Genomic DNA, 20,386 nt, shown 5'->3' with positions numbered 1-20,386 from the left:
TCACTTTCTCCCTTTCTCAAAAGGAACAAAAAAGCAACATCAAAACAACCAACCCAAAACACCTCTGAATATCCTGAACTTGCTGTAAGGCAGTGAAAGAACTGTCAAGAGGATGACTGGGAGTCGTAACTAGCAATTGCATACAGCAATTTCTTTCTGCACTGGCCAAGAGTTTACTTCTAGATTATTAACAGAAAGCTAGGTAGTAGAACTGAAGTAACACTGATGCTAGTTCACCCACACCCACTTTATCCATAGACTATGTCTTTATTTTGTCTCTTCGAGGATCTTTTCAAAAGGAACAGTAACCTAGACATTTTATGTTTTTCCTTTTAAAATAAAAGACTGTCTCAGTACTTCTTACCTCCTAAGCCAGGGTGCAAACCTTGTGGACCTTGGTTTTGCTGCTGCATCACCATGAAGTTGGGGGGTACGTTCCCCTGTTGCACCATAGGATTACGACTGGGAGAACTGACAGGCTGCTGAAATCCCTGGGAAAGTGTGCTACTCTGGGGAGGCCTTGGTCCCATCTGCTGCTGCGTCTGGTTAACTGTTGGAGATGATGCAGGAGATCCCTGCTGGAAGGAGGAGGGTGAGGAAGCAGGAGATTTGTTGGTCAGGTGGGGTTGCTGTAGTGGTGTAGGAACCCGTGAGGGCCCTCCCTGAAGGCTTTTCATTTGAGGAGCAGTAAACTGGCCAGGATTGCTCATTTGGGGAAAGTTTGAGTGAGCCTGGGAAGCTTGCTGGCTTCCAAAAGGGTATGGAGGTGGAGGATGAGTAGGAGTTTGTACTGTGGCTAGAGATGGTCTTGCTTGAAGTTGCTGCTGCATTTGTCCAGACAATGGGGCCTTTTTCCAACCCTGGTTTACTGTCAATGTACCCAGTGCTCCCTGGGTTGGAGGAGGCTGAAGTGCTCCTGAAGGAAGCTGGTTCCAGCCAGGGGGAACCGGAACCTGTGCTGGTGAAGTAAATGAAGGTCGAATACCCTGCTGGGGCTGCTGATGTGGCTGCGGAGGACGTGTCTGCAACTGTGTTTGTTGCTGCAATTGCTGAAAGTTGGCTGAGTTCATTTGCCTGTTTACAGGAACTGACTGCATTGGATGGAGTTGCGGAGCTAAAGATCCAGATGGATGATTTTGCTGCTGGATATTTAGCCCAGATAAAAGTGGGTCCATTGCATCTATTAAAATAGCAAAGAAAAGTAAAAAAGTAAATAACCTACTGTAGGCAAAAAACACCACAAAAACAAGAAAGGATAGATTGTTTGCTTGCATATGCTCACTCTGCTGAAGTTAGGGTCTAACAAAATGCTCCAGTGTTTCAATTTCTCCAATAGACAGAGCAGGCAATGCTCTGAAAGTTTTCAAAGTCTCTGGGAATCCTGAGAAGGTCTCATGAATTTATAACCTTTCCAATAAAACAACACGGTAACTCCACTGCACTTGTTCCTACAAACATAAGCCTTCTACATACGTATTGGTAGAATAATACAACTTATTAGCAGCATTATTTCTACCAACTAAAAATGTGGCATAACAATGAATTAAGACAGTATCATAAGCTAGCATTCATAGAGTATTTAAAACATTTACCACAAAACACTGTAAAAATAAATACTGCAAACGTCTATAGAAGCTGGCAAGTATTACCACCATTTTACTGAGTGAGAAGTAATAACCTCCTCTTTTTCTATAGTCCCAAAATGCAATTAGCTTATACTACCAAAATTATGAAGAAAAAACAAAACAAAACTGAACATACAACCCCCAGCGCCTACACCCCCACAAAATCCCCACACTTTAAGCTTCTAGTTTATCTACTCCTGCAAAAGCATTTTGTCCTCTGTCTAATGCATTTGCCTCCTACCTGCCTCGCATTCAACCAATCCCTTCCTTAAAAAAAAACTCAATCATAACAGCTCTAGTGCTCTCCTAGCAAAAGGTACTGCCACTGTGCAACGTATTTGAACAAAATAACAAGCAACCCGGTGACTTTTAGATACCCAAATTATCTGACAAATGTTACCGTATTAATAGGGGCAGGGAGGGTTCCCCAGAAAGAGCAACTCTCAGAAAAGGTAAAGGAAATAATGCAGGGTAACTCTGTAGTTCATTTACTAGTGCGTATGCTGAAGAAAAGATAAAGAAAGAATATTTTCAGGTAAAGGTCAGTGTTACAACTAACTGTTACCACCTGGCTGTGAGGAAGGTCTAGGTGTTCTTGGCTGCAGCTCAGTACTAGCACCACTTGCCACCATAGAGGAGGGCACATTCCCACTCTGGGACATCATGACAGCTGCGGCATTGCTCATTCTTATTAAACCTTAAAAAAACAACAAACAACAACAACAAAAACACAATACATATTATCAAGTATTGCAGTTTTACATCAAAAGAGTTTTAAGATTTTTGATTTGTTAATAAAACGTGTCTTTATAAAGAAGTCAGTTTAGACGAGTTGTTCCTCCAAAATAACCTGAGGACACAGATTTCTGCCTCAAAATTCAGATTGTCTGTAATAGAAGAAGTGAACATCATACTGAAGCTGTTCCTTTAGCACCAAGCCTTTTCAAGGCTATAGAAAAAAACCCTGCCTACTTGTGAATTATTTGAGACTTCAGTTTCCTGACTAGCCACTAAAGTCACTTGCCACCAAGTGGTAACACTGTCAAAGTTACGTCTATAGTAGGTTACTGCAAAATCTGATAGTAGAAAGTAGCTGATTCATTGTAAGAATAAACAGTTTCATTGTTTCTTTTACAAAGGCTGCTATCTTGTAAAATGGTTTATATAGTTGACCTGCTGGTTAAATTGTTTTATTTGTATTGTTTACCTGTATGCAGGAAATGAAGCTCATGATCATCACAAGGAAGATCAGAGCAACTGCCTTCAAAGTCAAACTTCCTTTAAATATTTTATGTTCTTTGCTAAGCACAATGATTTAAACTACTGTAATCAGGTAAAATGTTATTTCCATTCATTCCACCACCAGCCACACGCGTATCTTAAACTGTCAAAAATGGTCTCAGTATTTTAACTGCATTAAATCCTATTTACTAAGGTGCTAACTAATTTATCTTGCCTTTTACTCAGCTGTTGAAATAAAATATCGTGTTTTTCTTTTAACTCTTCATGAAATCTGACTATTGTAATTAGAAATTACTTATCCATATAAAAATTTACCATTCAACAAAACTACAATTCTCCAAGAAATCTAATTCTCTATTATCAGATCTCAAAAGTTTATGTGAAAATAAAGAGAGACTAACAGTAATGAGTGTCCTGTCCTCCCCCTATAAGATTTAATCTAAAATAGCTCATTTTTGTGCATTGAATAAAGACTTATGCTCATTTTCATAAGACAGGAAAGCATGATAATTTGTGCATGAAGTGAATTGACTATATTAAAGTGATTTTACAGCCTCTATAGAAAAAAAAAATAAAAAAACACATCCAAGTCACTCCAACATTTATGGGGCACAATTCAGCCAACCGTTTACATATCAGACATAGTTTGACAGTATGGAAACAAGAACATCGGATAATTTAATGGCAATTATAATTCTGTGAATCATAATTGCTGTAACTAGTGAAATTTCACAATAAGCTTATTAAATTTCAAACTGTATAAAACTAAGTAATTAAAAATTTACCTTGTCCCCCTTGCATGGGAAATCCTGTTTCCATTCGTACTGAGTTGTTTGCTCCCAGGGGCCCATTGATTCGGACATCTTGGCTTCTGTTTTGAGCTAAAGCTAAATTGATAGCACCTTCCCCTAGAAGTAATACACAGTTTTGGGGAACTGAATGATATACACGAAAGCAGAATGGAGACAATTTCAGAAGGACATTTAAAAGATTTAAAGGAAGGAAGGACAAACTTTACCAATAATATGCACTTTAGAAGAACAGTTATGCAGACTACTTTTATTATTAGTGCTTCAATTTTAAGAAAAAACAACACTGCAACAAACATTAAATGCCCTCAGTTTCATCTTGAGCAACACAGATATTTCAGTTGTGAAACCCATGTAAAACTTGTTTTTAAGAAAGTCTCATATGAAACAACCTGGAAAAAAAATAGGGCACATTTTGCTAGTAGCACTCACAAAAACGTTTTTCAGGGGGCTTCCCAACACTTAGAGGATTTTCAGCCATTGTTTCTACTGTTACATTTATTCTCAGAAGAATAAAAGCCTTGAGTTACCTCTTCATTTTTTTTTAAGTTATTCTCCAAATTATTGAATTAAAAGTTTTGCAACATTAACCAAGTACACAAAGTCACTTGTTGACTATAATTAAATTCTAGTGCATTTGCAGCTTAATGCCTTTGAAAATAACTTAGGTGTGAAATACCTTCAATCTGAACTGAGAGAATTCCCAGGTCACGAAGTTGTTGGTTATTATTCTGAGCCAGAATCCGCAGTCGCTCTGCAGCTTCACGTGGTATATTGAAGGTAACACGTACACTGTTCCAAGGCTCTATCTTCTGCAGTTTTAACTGGTTGGATTCTTAAAAGAGAAAAGGTCACTGCAAAGTCAGTTTTCAAACAAGTATAGTGAAATAACTTGTTAAAAAAGCACAGCTGAAAAAAATCTGGAACAACTATTCCAGGATAGTCTCAAATACTGGAGAGTTCTCCAGAACAGATGTAAAGTGACTCATACTGCCAAACCACTGAAATACTTTCCAAAAATTAGCAAAATAAGAATTTCCCAAATTATAAACAATAAAACGGGCAACATAAATACTTGACAACATTACTCAAGATTTGAAATCTTCTGTGAATAAACTACTTTGGAAAGACAGAATACCTAATAAATCAGATAAAATACATCTGTTAGCATACCACATAGATAAGTGAATACAAGAATGAAATCACCGATTTCACTCTGCAAGATGCTTGTGAAACTTCTTTGCAGAAGGCAGGTGCCAGAGACCTAGTTGTATTTCATTAATTTATACCATATTATTTAACTTTTCTGAATAGGGATGTTCAACCCCCTGCAAAAAACATATTAAAGTTGTGCAAAATATTTAGCTGTACATTTTTTGTAAACCTGTTCTATAAACGAGTGTTTCTATGCTGATCAATTGTTTTAAGAGTAACACGTGAGAATTAGAAAAAAGGTAGGCAAGTGATGTTGGATATATTTATTCTAAGTGATACCTAGCTAAAATATAGCTACAAAATGCTTTTTAGGGTCATTAAAATATACATTCCTAATACAGATTTATAAGCTTCCAGTTTCAAGCTTTTTGAACAGGAAGTCCTTTTGAAAACAGTAAGCATTTGCTAAAATTTTAGTCAGCTATGTTTTCCACTACAACAGCAGACTTACAAAAAGCGTGCTAAGTTTTTGTTTCGGAAGAACGTGCCATTTAAGAGTGTCAGTAACTCACTCCTAACTTCACAGCATCACAGAATGGCCTGTGTTGGAAGGGACCTCAAAGACCATCCAGTACCAACCCCACTGCCATGGGCAGGGACACCACCCACTAAATCAGGTTGCTCAGAACCCCATCCAGCCTGGTCTTGAACACAGCCAGGGATGGGGCATCCACAGCTTCTCTGGGCAACCTGTGCCAGTGCCTCACCACCCTCTGAGTGAAGAATTTGCTCCTTACATCTAATCTAATCTCCCCCCTTTTAGTTTAAAGCCATTCCCCTCTCATCCTGTCACTACCTGCCCAAGCAAAAAGTCACTTTCCACCTTTTTTATAGGTACCCTCTGAGTACTGAAAGGCCTGTCCTTAACTAGTTCACTAAGTCCCTTCTGCTGCTACAGTAATTGCAGTATTAACTTCCACTTTCTACCAAACTTCTTTAGCTGGACACATGACAGGAGGTTTTAAAATCCCATTTTGCAGAGGTTTGAACAGTCCTATATTGAATCTTATTAACATTCCAACATTTTACATATAAAGAAACGCATTACCAGTTTCATTATTTCTAGATGTTAGTAAACGATCTCTCATTTTTCAAACATTGAATCTGCTAAGTCTAAAGTTACTTACTAACCTTTATTAATTCTATATATCATGTTTTACTCTGAATCGCCTTAAATAACTTGTCACGTTGATCATCTTCAAACTAATCTGACATTGATTTAAAAAATTTGCTTCTTGCTTTCTCAACTGAAGTCTGAATCATATCCACTGATCCTGTCATTAATACTCGTTACAAACCCAGTATGCAGATGTCTCTGTGTAACAAAGGCAGCATCATACAGAGACAGACTGAATTTGTTTCCATTCAAATACTGCAGCACTCAGCTATGGTATCAACACGTTCCCTTTTATACCACTGTCAGTCATATCTACTTCCAACTAGTTATAAGGTACAGTGGACAGATACCTTTTTCCAAATCTATCTGTGCTGGTAAAAGACGCTGTCCTAAAAGCCCGTGTCACTTACTAGCTAGAGTTGCCTGTCACAAGACCTCGGTGGACACACAGGGCTATATGAGAACACTCCATAGCCCCCCCTTCTGAAAAAGTCACATAAGTCAGTGCAGCAGCAAAGCAGCAGCAGTGACTTGAACTAGCACAGTTATTTCAGAGCAAATCTCTTCTCAACTGCAGTAGTTGAGTTGTTTCACTATTAAAAAACATGTCCTGTTTGGACGTCTGGTTTCACTTTCACACTACAAACCATTATGTAATGCAAGGAAACGAAAGAGAAAAAAAAAAAAAACAAGTAAAACATTGGAACTGAATAGGAATAAATGAACTCACTAATGAAATCAGTTTAAAACAACAAATTAACTTCAAAAACTTGTTCTCTGTGCCTAAGATAGCTCCCAAACTCACTAATAACAACCTCCACAAATCTTACCACCAACTAAGTACCTCAAAAACAATATAATCAGCTTCTTTTTACAAGCACCCCAATTATGTAATTAAGCATTTTAAGGACAATTGAAAAATGATTAAAAAAAAATACATTACCCATGTGTAAAAGGCCAGGCACATTCTCCAATATGACACTTAGTTTCTGCTCAAAGTCTTTGTCCCCTATATCTCCTTTAAAAGCTACAAAGATTGTGGAATCTTCAGGAGTAGCCTCCTGTTTCTGTTCATCTTCCTCCAGTCCTGAATCAAACTCCACCTCTAAGTCTTCCATAGCTGAGGAGTACAAGGAGGCATATGTATCTTCCAGGTTTGGTAAGTCATCCAAAACCATTGTGTCCAACAACGGGAGCCAATCAGACATTAAGAAGATGCTTTGAAGGGGGAAAAAAAATAATAAGTACAGTGTGTAAAGACACTAACTATGGCATTCAACAGCTCGCAAAGAACACTGACAGAAAACCTACCAGGTGACCCAGTGCGAGGGTCTGTGAGACAAACTGTGTGACTCTGAAAACCGTGGCCATTGCAGTAGCCAAGTTGTTTGTCCACTAGAACAAACAGAAGTGTGTTCCGGACGGAATCCTTCCACGCATGCCTTGAGCAGTATTCCAGCTGATCTAAATGATAGTTGGGTAGATGGGGGGTGAATAAAAAAAATTAAAATCAATTACACAGAGGACAAAAAGCACCCAGTATCAATGCTACAATGCCCAACTGCCAGGAAATTGAGGAACACACAGTAATACAATTACACAAAGACAGGTGGGGAAACACCAAATTTAACTTTAGGGACTGCAGATACTTTGTACAACAAAGCCGAAGGAAAGCCACAGACCATTCTTACCAGGAGATATTTAGCATTAGATAACTATTTTATTCATGTCCAAGGAAATCTTAAGCACGCTATTCTTGCTTTGTAAAAACTTGTGAAAATGTAGGTGTTTCTCAGATGCTTATGCATATTATTACCTGAAATATACTCTTCCTGTGCCAGCCCACAACTTCCCCCCCATCTCCCTGCTGAGCATAGATAAGAATGAATTCAGTCAATCATGTCACATTCCTGATGTTTTTCACTTTATGAAAGATCCAGATTTTGCAATAAATTTTTACAGAATCACCGAATGTTTGGGTTTGGAAGGGACCTTGACAGATCATCTAGTCCAGTCCCCTGCCAGAGCAGGAACACCTAGATCAGGTCACACAGGAATGCGTCCAGGAAGGTTTTGAAAGTCTCCAGAGAAGAAGACTCCCCCTGGGCAGCCTGTCCCAGTGCTCTGTCACCCTCACCATGAAGAGGTTTCACCTCATATTTAAGCGGAACCTCCAATGTTCCAGCTTGCACCCACTGCCCCTTGCCTTATCATTGGATGTCACCAAGAAGAGCCTGCCTCCTTCCTGACACTCACCCTTTACACATTTATAAACATCAATAATGTCACCCCTCAGTCTCCCCTTCTCCAAGCTAAAGAGACCCATCTCCCTCAGCCTCTCCCCATAAGGCAGATGTTTCACTCCCTTAATCATCCTCGTGGCTCTTCGCTGGGCTCTCTCAAGCATTTCCCTGTCCTTGAACTGAGGGGCCCAGAACTGGGCACAATATTTCAGATGTGGTCTCACCAGGGCAGAGTAGAGGGGGAGGAGAACCTCTCTCGCCCTACTACCCACAGCCCTGATACACCCCAGGATGCCACCGGCCTTCTTGGCCACAGGGGCACAGTGCTGGCTCGTGGTCATCCAGCTGTCCACCAGGATCCCCAGGTCCCTCTCCACTTCGCTGTTCTCCAACAGGGCAGTCCCCAGCTTATACTGGTGTCCGGGGCTGTTCTTGCCCAGGTGCAGGACTCTACACTTGCCCTCTTTATATTTCATGGAGTTTCTCCCCACCCAACTCTCCAACCTGTCCAGGTCCTGCTGGATGCAGCACAGCACAGTGGCGTGTCAGCCACTCCTCCCAGTTCAGTGTCAAACTTGCTGACAGCACACTCCTTTCCCTCACCCAGGTCATCCATGAATATATCAAACAACACTGGTCCCAGTACCAACCCCTGATGGACTCCACTAGACACAGGCCTCCAGCTCGGCTCCATCCCATTGACCACAACCCTCTGGCTTCTTCCCTTCAGCCAGTTCACAGCCCATTTCACCACCTGATCTTCCAGACCACACATCCTCGGTTTAGCTGTGAGTTTAGTTACGTTATGAGAGTTATCCACACAAAAGTACAACCTGAGGTAGAGGTCATCCCTACAAGCACGGTGAGCAATGCCAACGTACAGGCAGGTCGCACGTTGCTCCACGTCACTGCAGACTGTGACAAGGGCTCCACGATGAACTCCATGCAAGGCAGCTCAGCCTCCTACCTCTGCTCTCACACTCGATGCTTCAGGAGTATTTCTTAAGGAATTAAAACCATCTCCATCACGAGCCAAAGCTGATGTCAAAGCTAAAAAAGGGACCTGCTCCTGACCACCACTGTCAAATCAAATCAACAGGCAAGGCTGTCAAGACCTCGTAACTCCAACGCTGTCAGTATTAAATATGATGCACCACAAACTGTTACCTCAGGACAAGATGCCATCAAATGGGATACAGATTGGGATTTTTGGCAGAGGTTCAAGTTCCCAACACAAATTAAAACCACAAGTCGGAGATGCAAGGTGAATTGCAGAGAGAGGCTGGGAAAAAAAAATAATACAAAAGGGTAACTGTGCTAGAAAAGCTTAGATTCAGCTTTGCATTATTTGCATGCTCTCCTACCATTGCTGAAGGGACAGCACCACACGTGAAGAAACAAGCACCCAAAAGTCAGGATGCACAGCCCCAGGGCAGCTCTGCACACACGTTCACTGGGCAGCGATGTTACAACACTCAATTTTTAATTCTCCCTTACAGCCCTACACCACACCACGCAGACTAAATGAATTTACGTTATTCACATTAATGAGTAATAATCTAGTTTACGTACAGTTGCTCTCTTTGCACTGTGCAGCACCAGACCCCCATTCTTGAACACTACTCAAATCTGGGATTAACAGGAATTCTGATTTTGTAAATCCAAACTCTTCTACGGTCGTGCACTGAAGTAAAAATATTGCAGAGTCACTGATCTGTTTACACCGTGCTTTCATAAATTAGTTATTGTAAACACAGAAATTTTAAAAATGGGGAACTGATATAAAAATTTTTAAAAAATACCAGAGACAAACTGAACGCTGAGACAATTACATCTTTTATTTTCTCCTTGGGCTCCTCTGTATCTAACTTACAGGTCTGAGCATTCAGCAGCTCCATTAAGTCAAATTCCAGTTTCACATCAGGTGCCCAGAAAATGGGAATGACAATTGATAAACCTCTGTGAAAAGCCGATTTAACTAATGGTCTCACAGAAGCTCCTCACCAGGTTGGTTACCCTACCCCGGAGGTAGTTCCTTCTCTTCCTGCATCCTTGCATTATTCATTACACATATACTGACTTGCAGAAGAAATGAACTTGGAGTCCTACACAAATAACAATCTTTTAAGGACAAAGCACAACCATTCTGTGCCCTGAATGAGCATCCAGTGTAAAATAAGCAGTATCTTTTTTGGGAAAAAAAACCTGCCACCCCAGACTGCAGCAAGCTACAACAGCATGAAAAGTGCCTTATACCTGTTTAAAACAGGGTTGGCCTTAGATAGGATTTGCTGATTACTAAAAAAAAAAAAAAAAAAAAAAGTGCTGCTGAATTAAGAGAGGTGAGGATACGTAGCAAGGTTACAGACTAATAGCCAAAGCATCAGCAGTGTGTCAGTTTTCTGGCCAATGCCCACGCACCCACAGCACGGTGCAGGTGGCAGGGGATGGCACACAAAGACTGGAGCATCCCCAGCAAGGGGCACAGCAGGCTCTGGAGCACCAGCACTGCCAGCTGGAAGTGCTGGTGTCTGGGGAAAAAATAAGCTGATGTCCTGGTATTCTCACACCCAGATGAGCTCGACTGATTCAAACTGAGGGTTATGCCCAGCTGTTTGTTAAACAGAACTTGAACCCTCTTGTGTTGCTTTTTTCCCCCCTCATTGCAAATGCACAAAATGAAGTAAAACAGAATAACCTTGGCGGAGATACTGAACACAGCCCTTGCTGTGACACAGTCTATTGATTTACAAGCTGTTTATGTATTTCGGACAACTCAGAATAAACACTTTCACAACTGATGTCACAACAGAACATGCACCCTCTCAAACAAATATGCAGGGAGCCCAATTAAATAAAGGTACTAAAATCCTGCTGTATGTTTCAAACAGTACTCCTCAGAGCTACACAAAGGATTGGAAAGGGTGACAGCAGTTTCTTCACAAACACAGAAGAACCAGAGGGAAGGATGGACAGATGTTATTCCTTAGCTGATGCCAGAAGCCAACACCAAGCAGGGTCCTTAGCCCCACAGCGGCTATTATTTACAGCTGCTGAAGCTGGAAACAAGCAGAAAAATCAATCCCGAAACAAAACTACAACCAAGTCCTTCAGTGAGTCCAGAATTGAGAAGGAGAAGAAAATGCCTCTGATAGCAGCAAACAGTGAAATGACTTCCAAAGGACACAGAACCCTCCTTGCCTTTGCCTTCATTGAAAAAAAATGTTGTTCAAACAGCCTAATAGGAATAAAAGGAAATCAAAAGAAAAAAAAAAAAAAACATGCCTTGGATAATGCAAGTGAAAGTTTTATTGTTTCCTTTGGTTTAGGTGTCAGTGAGAAAATACATAATGGTACCAATTTTTTCAGGATGGAAATGAAGGATGTTTAGCATTGCCAGAGTACTGTCGGGAAGATGGCTTTCTTTTAATAAATCAGACACACACTCCCCAGGCATACTTTCAAAACACAGCACCTGAAAATCCCAAGAACAGCCTGATCACAACACCGTCCTTACTGCAGACTTGTTAACAACTTATTATCCTCCTACAACCATGTACACGGTTTTTATTGTCTAACACAGTGACCTCGGAGCTTGTTAAATCCGAGCAGTGACCACATCTATTCACACACAGCGTGTCTATGATACAAAGACTACAATTACATAATTGCTTTTGGCAAAAAGACTTTCATGTAGATAGTAGGCAAGTGCCATATCATTACAGAAAGAGATTAGATACAGCTAAGAATCACTGTTACAACATGAAAGGAATACCTAAAAATAAACTTAAACATGCAGTACATTTCCTTTAAAAACACTGCAGATTGGGGGAGTTCCAACAACACGGAAGTTCAGACTCTGGCATTACAGACAGGTAACTCCATGAAAGCAGCTCAACTGGCATAGAATCATCAAATGGCCTGGGCTGGAGAGGACCCCAAAGACCATCCAGTACCAACCCCGCTGCCGTAGCGATGTCTCCCACTAGATCAGATTGCTCAAAGCCTCTCCAACCTGGTCTTGAACACCTCCAGGGATGGGGCATTCCCCAGATGTCAAGAAAACTAAATAAGTAAGCGCACAGGACGGCAGGCTACATTCATTCTGATGCACAACTACTCACTGATTTCATAATTTTCTGCTAAACTCCCATAGCTCTCACGCATAAAATGCCTAAAACCTCAATGTTTCTGCAAAGTAGAAAACTACCGCTTGTTATAGCACATCTGACCTTTTGTTATCATGATGCATTTTGATAGCAGGCTGTTTAGTGGAACACAGACTTGTTAAAGTTTTATGAAACTACAATTTATGAACTTGGCCGAAACTCCGCAATGCATGCCATGCTGCAGCAGACACGTCTCCATCCGAGCAATTCATTTTTATACCAATGGAAGTTGATCGACTTGATCACCAAGACTGCTTTAAAAATAAGAAGGCAAGATGATAACTCCAGAACAAGTTTTAACTGCAGCTAAGTCAGCCATGTAGAAGGATTCCCATTTGCAGGCTCCCAGCCCTCTCTCTCTGCCATGAGCTAACCGGTTTCAGCATCACTCGTGGAAGCTACAGTCTACATGGTATAGCATCTGATCAAATACTTCTCATTAGCTGAATTGTTAATTTCACATACTAAGGCTATTCCTATTCGGAAGAAAGATACCATAGCCTGTAACAGATGAATACTGTGACAGAGTCCTGCAGTATGAAACTTTTCATTAAGACCCATCAACGCAATTGGCAAATAAGTAAAAAGAAAAGCTATTTAAAATTAGATGCATCTGGACAAGAAATTATTTTATCTCATCTTCTGAAGGCTATGGGAAAACACCTTTTCAAGTAGCAACCTATCCATTGCGTCTGTTGTAACAAGCTTTTTATTTGAAGCCGAATTTAGCAGCAGGTGAACCAGTCTGGGCTGATGTACCCCACAAGGTAACTCCCTTATCCCCACATTCTTCCAGAGGCTCCTAACTGTCAGTATAACAACAGTGGGTATTCTTGTGATTACTAGTCCTGAACTGAATTTGACTGAAAACTGAAGAATTCATTATTATTCTTCTGATTATATATTCTTCATTAGACTCTTCCTCCCAGTAATAAAAGTCTATGAAATTTCACTAAAGCACACAAAATCCTGAAACATTATAAAGTTTGAAGAAAAAAATTAAGCTCATATAAATGGCTTAAAAGTAATTCTTTTGATATGAAGCACTCGGTAAGGAGAATGTTCTCCCTAACTAGAACACAAGCCAACCAAAACCATCATAAACACACATTATGTAGGTGTGGCTTTTGTTAAAAATCAAGATTATTCTGAGATTTTCCTGATTGTATAAAAACTTGCAGCATACTTGGCATTCTCCCAGGCTTTTTCTTTTTTTTTTTTTTTTTTCTATTTATTGCCACTACTGCTATTATGGGCCACATAATCCCTAGGATGGTAAAACTAGGACACAACTGAAGTAGATGGCAATGTTTTGTTGTGGGGATGGGAAAAATACCCCAAGAAAACCTCAGAAGGAACACCTTCCACATCACAACCAGAAAATGAGACACTTTTTCTTGTCCCGTGTTATTCTTCACTGAGCCTCACTAAAAAAACTGGTAATATTTTTGCCTAGGGAGGTTCAGCTCCTGCAGCCGCAGTCCCAAATCTGCAGCCGCTAACTCCTCCATTTCTCTGGAGCAGCTGGCAGAGACCCATCAGAACTGTCAGATTGAGCCCTCTCTCTCATCTCTCACGTTCTCTCCACCCACTGCTTGAAAAGTAATGTATTACACAAGCCAAAACTGCTAATTTAGCAGGAAGCAAGGCAGAAAAAATCTTCATGATTTCCTTGTATCATCCAAGAGACTTATCAGAGTGTGCCCGTGCACATGTATGCGAAACAGAGGCTTATGTTTAATTCAGCCTCTGTAAGTACTACCCAGAAAGCAGCTCAGGCATCTGGAATGTCACTTACTTGGTTATTGAAAGAGTAATAATTATAAAATTAAAATGATAAACATAGGACTTGGAGAAGATAACAGCATGCAACTTCTACTGGGAATAAATACACGATTCCCTTTCATAGATTACAAACTGAAAATTCAGACTCCCAAATACACAACTCAATACAGGCAACTTCCTGTCCCCAAATTATCAGCTTATATAAGGACAAACGAACTTAGACAAGGTATCATTCTTCTGCTGCACTTCTCAATTACTGTACAAGTCTGATCCAAAGCCTTATGTAGGACTATCCTTCAGGACTACTCACTCAAGCTGGAGAAGGCAGCAACAGTCCTCCCAGTTGCAAAAAGAGGATGGTTCGTGCATGCTGCCGAGTCTACAGAGCACCTCCCTTCTTTATACAAGCTCTCACACCAGTTACAGTCTGTGTAAGCCTGACTGTTCATCTTTCTTTTCCCCAAATACGTGAAGAACAGTTATTTATTGTGACACAGCACGAAAGTCACTACACACAGGCACCCACCAGAATTCACTTCTTGTTCCTATTTGTAAGTATGTCAACAACAATTTTGGAAGGGCTATTCAGAACACAGATGGGCTGCTATTAGCAGCAGCAGCAGCGGACACAATGGAAAGGAAATGAGCCCCGGACTGATGAAAATCCCATGCTCCTTGGACTATGGAACACTTCCACTACTACCGCTCCTGTGCAATCCAAAGCCTAGCTGAACTGTCAATGCCAGTTGCATCATTGGAAAGCCTTTATTGATATTATTATTAATTCTCTTCCTTCTAATCAGTCAGGTCAGTAGAGAATCAAGAGTTTCTCATACCATCTTGAGCCAAACCTTCAGCTATCAAGGTGTACAAACTAAGAAATGCACCGGCTACGTGGTTGAAATGTTATCCACACGAGGTAGCTCTTGCTGAAGATCACGAGTGATCTGCTCTGGAAGTGACGGAAGAGTTTGAAAACAGGACAGAGCAAGCGTTAGACAGAATACACCATCACCATTGTCTCAATAAACAAACGTGAAGAAAAAAACCTCAGTCATCTGCAAACAGTTGGAACATCTCTCACCTGGAATCTGACGATGCATCTTCCCTGCCTCAGGTCAACACACTGCCAGGGGTAAGTGCTGCTGTTCATACAGCGGGCACTGCACGTGCTACACACTGGCAGGCGCTCCACGCACTAGTGTTCTCTGCACACCACGGCAGTTGTATTTCTCAATAGAGACAACATGATTTTGAAACAGGTATCAACATCACACCTTCTGTCCTTCAGGCGGACGCTAATGATCTATAAAATTTCACTATTCCAAATGCAATTGAACTGTGACAGATACTTTAACCTGTTGATATATTCAGTAGCAAATCTTTTGCCTCTGCAAATCTTTTACATTTAGTATATCTACATGTATGTAACTCAACTGCAACTCCAGCTTCCAACCAAGAACAAAAAATACAGTATTAGAAAATAAAAATATAACTAAACTGTTAAACAGGTTTACTGTATAAATTTAAAATATTTAATATCTACTACAGATGCATGCAATCTTTGACAGCATCATACCTAAGAAGAACTGAGGGATATTACAATTGTTCATCAGAATTTAACTCTATACCCCAATATTTTTCAAGTTCTAATATTTTAAGCATCTAAAGAATGAAAACACTTAGTTTACAAATGCAGGTGGGGATCTGGATTTCTCAGGTTTCCCTTTACATTTTCTTTCTTTCCTTTTTCCTTTTCTTTTTTTTTTTTTAATTTTAAAAAAAGAGAGCAGCTATTTTTTAGTAGAATAGCATAAAATTACTGCATCGCTTGGAAGCCTGCTGTTAACAACTCCTCCCTGCAAGTTCTATAGCTGAACAGCCTTTCTATAGAGAATGGCTGCAGAGCGCTGCCTGGGAATTTTTCCAACCAAAATGTGAAGTCTAATGGAATACCCTTCTGTACTTTTTTCTGTACTTATAAAATACTGAAAAATGTCACTTCTCAATAAAAGATCAGGTCTGTGTGCAGCCCTCCCTCCCCTTTTGATTTATGACTTCTAACAGGAGAGTCAGGATCCAGTACAACTGTGAAATAATTCCTGGTAAAGCCGGTTAACTTGAAAAAGAAGCCATGTGGCTCAGTGAATACAGGTATTTCAAAAGCACATTAATTCCTAGCAAGCACCTTGGTGCCTCACTGCATGCAGTGTGTTTAGTCCAGAGGTTTGCAGACCCAGACGTTACAGACACCTATCTTGAGGTGCTCATTTCTCGCTCCACAAGACACCCACAGAAGCTGGGAATACTTGCTGTGACCGAAAAAGAGCCAATAAATCCAAAAGTTGTGGTTATCTCACGTGGTGACTCTTTTTTGAGAACACCAAATTTGTTTTTTGTGGTTGCTTTCTCATATGTGAAATACTGAAAGATGCTTTAGTTGTATATATGTAGAGAAACAGACAGACTATAAAGAACACTAACTATCAACACCGATGGGAAACGCTACCTTTCCTACAATAACGTTCAATTGAGAAAGATTTTATTACAGTTTTCTGTTAGCTTTCCACAGTTTACTCACGATTTGGTTAAGGTAATGACACGCATGAGGTCTGGAAGGCGAGGGGTTAGGAAGTCTTAGCAACAAAGCTCAGAAAGCTACAGCTTGCCGTCAGCTTTCAAAACCAAGCCAAGGAGAGCAACAGCAAAGCCTGCTGCTTCCTGTTTCCCCCATTCCCATACCAAAAAAAAATAAATAAATAGAAATTAGAAGGAATCAGAACCCCGAGTTTTCTAAGATGTTTAAATCTACAATGATTAAATTTATGGGGATGCAGAAAACTACAGGAATAAGCCGAGAAGCCTTTCTGTTACCGCCTTGAAGAGTTACGGGGAACTCCAAACAAAAGCTGGGGCTCCCAGGCACCTCCGCTGACACCTCCAGAGGCCGGCGGTGCGGGCCCGGCGGCAGGGAAACTAAAACCAGCACCGGCCTCAGCCAGGAGAGCGTCTCCGGGGCCCCGGCCAGGCTCGGGTTCAGGCACGGGCCCGGCGCAGGGCCCCGGAGCCGCCTCCCGGCGCGGGGCAGCTCCCGAGCGGCCCGGGGCTCCCCCACCACAGGCGGGGCCCAGGCCGCGGCCCCGCTGACACGCTCCGGCCTCCCGGGGGCCGAGCGAGGCCGGGGGGGGGGGGGGGGAGCGGCCCGGCTCGGCTCGGCCCGGCCCCGGGCCCTCCGCGGCCTGCACCGGGCCCCACCAGCCCTGACACCGCGGCGCGGCCGCTTCCGCCCCGCCGGCCCTGTCACGCTCCCCGCCGCCCTCTCCCCCGCCCCGCTCCGCTCCGCCGGGGGGCCGCGGAGAGGCCCCGCCGCGGGCCCGCCCCGCCCTCACCTGGCGCCGGTGCCGCCGCCGCCGCCTCCGTGCCCGACTCCGCCGAGCGCGGGAGGGGCGGGGGCCGCCGTGGGCGAGCGGGGGCGCGCGGGGCCCGCGCCCCGTGCCGGCGGGGGCGGGAGGTGGCGGTCGGCCCTCGGGGCGCCCGGACACCCTCCGCAGGCCGCCGCCGCCGCCGCTCCGCCTCCCGCCGCCGCCACGTGACCGCCCGCACCGCGCGCCTGCGTCCGAGCGCGGCCCCGGCGCCGCCACAGCCGGAGCGGGGCCGGTCGTCAGGGTCCCGGTCCCCGCCGAGGTCCCGGTGCTGTCCCCGAGGGCCGCGTCCTGCAGCAGGGGGCGGCAGGCGGGGAACGGGGGGTGCCCGCGGCTTGCGGGGGGAGCCCAAGTGGGGTTCTGTGCACCGGCAGCCCGGTGAGCGACCCTTCGCCTGGGGCAGCCCTGTGGGCTTAGTGTCCCGTTTGGTAAAATAAAATAATAAAAGGTGTTTCCTGCATGAAGCTTAAAAAAAATAAAAAATAAAAGTGTAAGAACTTTATAGAAGATTACTAGGATACAATATTTTTAATGCAGATCGCAGAATCACAGAATCACAGAATTTCTAGGCTGGAAGAGACCTCAAGATCATCGAGTCCAACCTCTGACCTAACACTAACCAGCCCTCCACTAAACCATATCCCTAAGCTCTACATCTAAATGTCTTTTAAAGACCTCCAGGGATGGTGACTCCACCACCTCCCTGGGCAGCCCGTTCCAATGTCTAACCACCCCTTCGGTAAAGAAGCTCTTCCTAAAATGATGGTGCTTACTGCCTAAAAACATGCATTAGCACACCGGGGGTTTACAGCAGGGATCTAGCACGTAGCAGCTTGCAGGGCACGGAGTCCATCCAGGAATGCACATCATATCTGGCAAACCTTTATTAGCACGGGAAAAATAAAGTCTCATAAAGAACCGGTGGCATTGTAGAAATGTCTGATTTTCTTACTGACAGTCACTGCTTCAATCGGAAAATGATTATCTGCTTGTGGTAAACAAAAGTAGCATGTGGCTCTTACTATGTAGCTCTAAGATAGAGCTGTACAGACACCAGGGTGAAAGGACACGACAGAGGACCCTCATGAGACATCTTTGCTTAAGGCCAGTAGCTGGAGGACCCCAAAGGGGGTTGGCTGCCCGGTACATTGCAGCTGGTGGAAGACCCTTGGCTCTGGCTGCCAATGTGTGGAGCAGGAGCCTGAGAGGCACCTGATGGTGAGAAGGGAATAACATGATGTGCAGGACTGTGAGAGGAAAGGAGGGGGACTTTCCCCAGCTTGACTTTGCAGTCCAAGGAAGCTGGGGCGGAGCGACAGAGTGCATCTCAAGCACCGTTGCCCTGGTACCCTGCTGTCTGCATGTGCAGCCTCATCTCTGCAGCAATGTGAGCTGTAGGCCAATCTCCAGGATATACCACAGCTCAGCTGAGCTTTGTACACAGCCTGGATCCACCCTGTGTAGCCTGAATATTTCTAGCTCTTGCCTGGCCTCGGTACACTGCAACTGAGACCACAGATTTATCAGGCCAGATCTGGCTTGTCATTTCATGTTTGTAGAGTTTCTCCCCAAGGAGCCCCTACTTTTGGTTTGGATTTCAAAGCTTTGCTGCAAAGTGAGTGATGCCTACTAATACAATGTCACCTGCTGAGCGGTCACAGTGAGGAATGAGAGCTATTTACAGCGTGTAAAGACAGCTGTATTTGAGCTTTGTCCTTGTCCACAAACAGAACAGAGAAATGCATTTGATATCAGGGTAATTAAGATTCCAGTTATACTTACATGCATTTTTATATGGCAGTATTTTAGAAGGAAAGATACTGTAAGGAAAAAGAAGGTAGACTCGTGGCTCATACCGACTTGAACAGAATGATTTCTCCTCTAATACCGGTATAGCACTCACTTATAGAGAGAGAAGGGAGAAGACGTGTTGTGTTGTGATTGTAATCACTTTTGATCCCGGACCGTAGCTATGTAGGATTTTAGATGTTAATTTAGATGTTTTTAGATGTAAATTAAAATGTTTTATGATTTAAATGTTTTTAGTGTAAATTAGATTTTTTTTTAGATGTTAATCTGTGAGTGAGCATGGTGAGAATGAGAGAGGTGGTCAGCTGGCTACAAACCTGAGGGCTAGGCTGGGGATGCCCTGGTGTTAGCATCCCCCTGCCTTCGTGGAGGTGCTGGGGGACAGTCGTGGTGGACAGACAGCCTGTAGCCAGCAGGAAGAGCCATGACAAGTAGCTGTGGTCACACAGGACTTTATGACAGGCTCAGTTCCAGAAGACAATCTGCATCTAAAAATGTTCTGGCCACTGGAGGGCCCTTTGTGGGCAGCGCAATTTGGTGCTTGAGAGCTACAGCTGTGTAATGCCTTCTGCCCTCTGCTCCAGCCTGTTTCATTTCCATGTGGTACCTTGCCTATCTGGAAGCTCTCTCTGCCTGCTAGAGCTCTCCTTTCTCTGACCAACATGCAGAAGTCCATCACAGAAGCAGGAAAGATCTTTCCCAGGCTGTTATGAAAACACCTGTGTGCTGCAGGAGCAATTCCCACTCCACCTGATCTGTCCTCAAACTCCAAAATCTGCAGCATCTTTGATGCATGATAGATACAGTTTTGTTGATCATGAAAGAGAAGAACGTTCATGAGAAGAAACCCACCACCTCAGCTGGGACACCCTCTGACAAGATGCTGGCATGGCTGCACAGGGCAGGGCAAGATCTAAGGGCAGACAGGGGACCTGAGTTTGCCTTTGTGG

At 43.0% G+C, this 20,386-nt stretch overlaps 1 protein-coding gene across 4 annotated transcripts in view; it reads right to left on the bottom strand.

Moving 5' to 3' along the window:
- Positions 1-17,770, bottom strand: part of NCOA6 (nuclear receptor coactivator 6) — a 42,203-nt gene extending 24,433 nt beyond the window's left edge. The window contains exons 1-7 of one of the 4 annotated variants that reach the window (XM_084538431.1): positions 17,595-17,770; positions 7,320-7,472; positions 6,952-7,226; positions 4,356-4,511; positions 3,653-3,775; positions 2,194-2,322; positions 365-1,180 (exon numbers count right to left, since the gene is read on the bottom strand). In XM_084538431.1, coding sequence (XP_084394557.1) covers positions 365-1,180; positions 2,194-2,322; positions 3,653-3,775; positions 4,356-4,511; positions 6,952-7,216 — 1,489 coding nt within the window. In that variant the 5' untranslated portion in view covers positions 7,217-7,226; positions 7,320-7,472; positions 17,595-17,770. Of the gene's footprint in view, positions 1-364; positions 1,181-2,193; positions 2,323-3,652; positions 3,776-4,355; positions 4,512-6,951; positions 7,227-7,319; positions 7,473-17,079; positions 17,180-17,594 lie in introns of those variants that run through there. The other 3 variants (XM_084538432.1, XM_084538430.1, XM_084538433.1) reach the window with 3 other exon arrangements.
- Between the last annotated feature and the right edge of the window lie 2,616 nt (positions 17,771-20,386).

Source organism: Aythya ferina (assembly GCF_964211825.1).
Source record: "Aythya ferina genome assembly, chromosome: 16".
NCBI classification, from domain to species: Eukaryota; Metazoa; Chordata; class Aves; order Anseriformes; family Anatidae; genus Aythya; species Aythya ferina.
The sequence above is the reverse complement of the archived record's forward strand: the minus strand, read 5'-3'. Positions and strand labels throughout refer to the sequence as shown.